The 5,861-nt window shown below is 32.3% G+C and overlaps 1 protein-coding gene across 1 annotated transcript; it reads right to left on the minus strand.

Moving 5' to 3' along the window:
• On the minus strand, window positions 1-2,973 carry LOC108460610 (probable eukaryotic translation initiation factor 5-1). The gene is made up of 2 exons (XM_017760172.2): window positions 2,799-2,973; window positions 1-1,974 (listed from the first exon to the last, which is right to left on the minus strand). The coding sequence occupies exon 2, from the start codon at window positions 1,652-1,654 to the stop codon at window positions 311-313; it is 1,344 nt and encodes a 447-aa protein (XP_017615661.1). The 5' UTR covers window positions 1,655-1,974; window positions 2,799-2,973; the 3' UTR covers window positions 1-310.
• Between the last annotated feature and the right edge of the window lie 2,888 nt (window positions 2,974-5,861).

The following is a 5,861-nucleotide window of genomic DNA, read 5'->3' on the forward strand; positions in this document are numbered from 1 at the left end:
TTTTCACAAATCATTAATAAAATTATCAACATAGCATAATTAAAATTTCTCAACATCAAGGGAGATTGATCAAACAAAATAAACGCACAAAGAAATATATAAAAAAATAAAATAGCAAACTGAATTCAACTTGCTCATATAAAGCAAACGGAAAAGATGTCTTAAGGATAAGCAGCTGAAAAAACCAGACACTCAAATCACAGAGAGCATGTAGAGCCGTGCTCACTGTACTTTATTTAAAAAACAAGACCAAGAGAGAAACATATTTGTACCTAGAAGTAGCCATGCAACCATAACAAGAGCTAGAGAATCACTCCTCCTCGGTCTCAGACTCAGCATTTTGGAGCCACTCGATGAAGGGCTTGACATTCTTCCATATCTGAGAGCTATTATTACTACCAGCTATACCTTTCTGGTACCACTCCATGATAAACTCTTCTTCCAATATGTCATCATCATACAATACTTTAATAACTAAAGCCACCTCCTTTGCTGCCTCAGGGCTGGCCTTGCCACAAAATAACTCCATAGAATGTAGAAGCATCATCTGGCATCCCTCTTCATTGGCTGCAGCTGCTGCCGCTGCCCCTGCTGCAAGGTAGTTCTTCTTTTTAGTTACTTCCTTAGCAAACCCTTTCCCAACATCCCCAAAGAGTGCTGTGAAAAGAGCATCCATGATTTCTTGGGAAGTTCCAGAGAGTGAACCTAGGAAGGATTTAAGCTGAGTTGGAGAAGACCCTTTCTTGAGATGTTCCTTTATCTCGTTAACAAGTTTCTCATGGGTATTGAAACCTTTCTCATGTACCTTGACATCACACTCCGGAGTCTTCTTCACTGACTTTTTCTTCTCTTCATTGGTAGATAGCATCACCATATCTGCAGTAACAGCACTTAACTGCTCTTGAATCCTTTGTTGAGCAGCCGCCAGTGAAGTATCTGTTTGCCACTGGACATCATCGTCGTCATCACTGGCTACCTGTTCATTCTCATCAACCTGGCTTTGTGAAGGGGAATGATCCTCATCAGAATGCTTGCTTTTCTTCTTGGTTACTGCACCCTTGGAAGCAACAACCTTTGAAGTAGTAGAGGAACCTTTCTTTTTTGCCTCCTTTTTAATCTTCTTCAGCTCTTCATCAGCAGCCTCACCCTCCTTGAGTCTCTCCTTTTCAGCTCTCCTCATCGCTTTCTTGTCTTTCGTTGACTTCTTTGCCTCAGGTGGGTTTTTAAGAATGAATGTTGTAAGCTTATCTCGCATGTCAACATCGGAAACAAATCCACATGCAGCACATTTCAGGGTAATCATCTGCGTCTTGGTAATAATTATCTCCGTTTCAGGGTTCCCACAACCATAGCATTGAACATACTTCTTAATGAAGTTCTCAAGAAGCCCTGCAAGCTTGGCAGTGTCGTGGGCCCCATTTACATGTGAAGTTCCAGTCTTCTCATCAAACTTGGATTGAGCTCCCAGTTCACAACCAAAATACTTTGTAGTGTAAGAAGCAGGTCTAGCCAAAGCCTTTGCAATCTCAACCATATTAACTACATTAGTCTTGATGCCATTTCCTCTCCCTTCAATCTTAGTTATCATCTTGGGCATCTTATACCTATAAAAGGCATCATCACTGTTTGAAGCACCAATATTTTGCAAAGCCATCTTGATCAGAACCGTAGGTGAGCGTTAATCAGAAAGGACAGATCAAATACTTGTGTTTTCAATCGCAATGCAAAAGTTTTTACCAGACAGCCTCCTTGCACAATGGCAACCGAGACAGTGTGTGTTATTAGCCTCAATATGCATGCAGATTATTTCAGAATAGGAAATTATATTCTTTTTTCTAGACTTGGGACAGTACTCTCCGAGTAATCCAAATGACGACAAAAAGAGAGAGGCCCGTTCAGACATAAAAGAAGATTCAATCGTATCTATCTCCACTTTGACAAGCAGAAGACACAGCAGATTAAGCTGCCAACTTCCTGAAATAAAACCAGTCAATCCAAGCAAAGGTTGAAGAGTAGTATATCGATAACCGGCAGAAAACTCATCCACACCAGGAAAATAACACTTGGCAACGAATAGCAAGCATCGACCCAAATAAAAAGTTAACAGTAAAGGAACAATGACACATAAGAATACAATTTAGAATGTTACATATACATGAAGATATATACAAAAATTTCAAATGCCAACAAAACATCACAACTAATAAATATTCATTTCCTAAAGCCTACAGATTCCAGTACTAATCTAGACACGCAATAGCAATCAAAAAGTTAAAAAAAAAAAAAACTATTAAATTTCAGGGTGAATCTAAAGAAACAAAATTACACAGATAAAATTGAAAAAAGTAAAATCTCAGTTCTAAAACCTTTAGTAATGTTATGAGATAGATTAAATAAAGAACTATTAAGTACTGCAAATTCAGCATTAGATAATCTAAACAATCCTTTCAGCGTTAAATAATGAAAAAACTAAACAGAACATATATATATATAATATCTGCATTGGAATCATCTAAATACGGAAAAATCTTCATTAGGATAATGAATAATCGAACTACAATCCATCAGGCCAGAACCAAACTACATCAATCAGATCATCAATCCAAATCCGAACCTATATAAGCTCATAAAATATAAAAATATAAAAATATAAACAGATCTATAACGATTCAACAACAGAAAACATAAACCTAGATATTGGAGAAAGACATCAGAGAATAAAATAAACGATACAAAAATAACAAATTAAATCAAACAAATTCAGAATAGAAATAAAATTGGATACGGAAGAATCATACCTTTTATTAGATGGGAAAAGGAGAGTTTTTAGAAAGATTGGGAGTTTGAGAAGAGAATGTATGGATTTGATGGGAGAGAATGAAGAAAAGCACGCAGCTTTATACGCCGAATTGCAGAGAAAATGTGAAAACTCTAGGGCAAACTCAAAAACTTTGAATTTTGGAAAGGTTAAAATGTGATAAGTCCTTATACTCTCCTTAAATTGTAGTCTTGTACTTTTATTTTTTAGATTTTAAAATTTAAGTCCAAAATAATTTTAACTGTATTAACATTTAGATCTGAATTTTGAAGTCTAAAATTAAATTGACAAAACTCCTAAAAGTAAAAGTATAATAAATAAATTTCAAATTTACAAAAATATAGAGATATGTGACATATTATAATCTTTTTAAAAATAATTACTTTTGAACCGACTTACTTTATTTACATTCTTAACGTTAATTCCATTTATTACTTATGATAAATTTTATTTGTCTCGACTTATTTGGTTGATAAAGTGCAACTATGTCATAATTTTTATGTCATATTTGATGGTATATATTGTAATTACATAACTAAATTATTTTAAATTCTTAACAAAATAATTATTATAAAAATTATCAATAATACTAGAGAAAAAGTATCTAAAATAACAAACTAGAGAAAGTATTCGACAATATGATTAATAATAAAATTAACAAGAAAAATAAGCCTTGTATGTAGTTTTATCTAATTACTCTAACATTTCATATTTATTGGTTTATTCTCTCTCTACCATAAAACATATACTCTTTGTTATCATTGATTGGTCATTGACCAAGTTTAATAAATACTAAGTAATTTAGTATAAATATTTTATAACAAATATCATGTAATTTAGTTTTAAAAGCCACTTAGTAATTAGAGTTAGGTGTAATTGCGTATAACTACACGTCTGTAGCATATTCGGGTAATCATTGTAATTAGTGAGTCCCATTGCATTAAGTATAATTAGAGCACTCCAATTATATTCTCCAATTCTTAAAGAGAGAGTGAGAATTGAAGTAATTATAGAAATATTTACAAATATTTACACTAAAATCCAACTATTCTATGGCTTTCAAAATATGATGGTAGTTATTGCATATACTGCAAACTATAGGGTGCAATGTTAGTGACAAAGATAAGATTTGTCCCTCCTACAGAAAAAGAGCAATATCTTGGGCCCCTAAATGAATTGAATTAAAAATGCATTGTTATGCTCAATTGAGTCGATATAAAATATAAAACTCATTTATATTTATCAGGCTATTCGAGATTCAAGAAATAAAATATTAGACTATACAAATATTACTATTTTGTGACTTGTTCAATTTAGATATCACAGACAAAAGGATGGACTACATAGTAACATTATCATGAAAAATTTATGTCTAATTATGATTTCCTACAACTTAAGTAATAATGATGTATTTCTAAATGTCACTTATTGATTACAATATTAGAGTTGTTTTAATATTAGTGCAAACCTTACAAAATCCTACTAAATCGCACCTTATGGTTGAAATGATTAGAATTCAAAAAAAATTGAAATTATATTTAACCTTTCATATAATTTAAATTGATTGATTATATAAGAATATTCATATAATTAATTTAATTTAAAAACATTAAATTTATACAATATATGGATGTGCTCAATGCAAATACATTTGAAAGGTAAAGAAACTAACCCAACTTAGGTTGGTCATATACACTGGGTCTTTAAAAGTCTTTATCCTTAAAACAAAAAGCATAGAAAAATCTGCATCTGAAACAAATTTCGAGTCATTAAGGCTACCTGAGCCAAAGATTAAGTAATGGGCGTCAAAAACACCAAATAAAAATTCTATATAAAATAGTTTTAAATAGTAATAAAGAGAAGTAGGGTCGAGTCTATAGGGATTGGCTATTGTGATCAACTTTTGTCCTTTTCTTGGGAACATAATTTTTGTCGTGACAGTAGTCATGCTTACGACTCAAAAGAATTTGCTGAAAAATAAATAAAATAAATTAGGAGAGTTGAAAATGTCTGGAAATTAAATAAGTGAGATAGCAAAAGTAAACAAATATATAAATCGAAAATAAAACAAAATTAGAAAATGAATTTGAATTTCGTAAATAGAATTATAAAGCCTTAGTCCTAGACTCAGTGAATTCTGGTTTTTGAATTAATCCTCGAAAATGAGTTTTCTCCTCCAAACAATAAGCTAGTTATAACGGCTAAGAACGTCCTAATCGCTAATTCTTCCTTTCGTAGTTGATTTCGATATGTCTTGCAAACCAACCCTTATTGATTGTCTAATAGCGACACATGCGTTGGCAGTTCAAGACCCCGATAGCCTTGCGACTGAAGAACCTAACTCAGATTAACAGTCTCAACCATGTAGGACATTTAAATTCGATCATCATCTCTCTTTACAAAAATCCCACTAGTATGACCCCAACAGGATACACCAATTTATTCACGGGAATTCGAATATAGCACGACCGACTCATCTTTCCAACTATACGCCAAAACGACTTCAACTCAACGCACGCTTTTAAGTTGAAATCGAGTTAACTTTAAGGGATGAATTTGTCAATCACAATACTCCGAAGATACGGTGAACATCGTTATGAAAGATTTTTAGTGCGGATACGTTTCTCATAATTTTTTACCAGAAAAAATATTAGCCTAAAGCTAAAAAGAGATTTAGTGAAGCATGAAATTAATCGTACTTTTGTTGGTTTATGTGAATAACTTAAATAGAAATGGTGGGAGATGAAATTAGGGAAGGACTTGATAAATAATTAACCCTAAATATTAAAAAGTAAAAGAAAGTTCGTTTATGTGAATAACTTAAATGGAAATGGTGGGAGGTGAAATTAGGGAAGGACTTGAGAAACAATTAACCCTAAATATTAAAAAGTAAAAGAAAATTCATAGAGGCCTGCTACTATTTCACGCAACCAAAGAAAGAAATGAATTGATTTTTTTATTCAATTTTCAGGTATTCAAAGTGTGTTTTCAAATCGACAATACACCTTATTTATATACAAACCATATATTAAAATTAGGTTAA

Source organism: Gossypium arboreum, chromosome 2 (assembly GCF_025698485.1).
Source record: "Gossypium arboreum isolate Shixiya-1 chromosome 2, ASM2569848v2, whole genome shotgun sequence".
NCBI lineage: Eukaryota > Viridiplantae > Streptophyta > Magnoliopsida > Malvales > Malvaceae > Gossypium > Gossypium arboreum.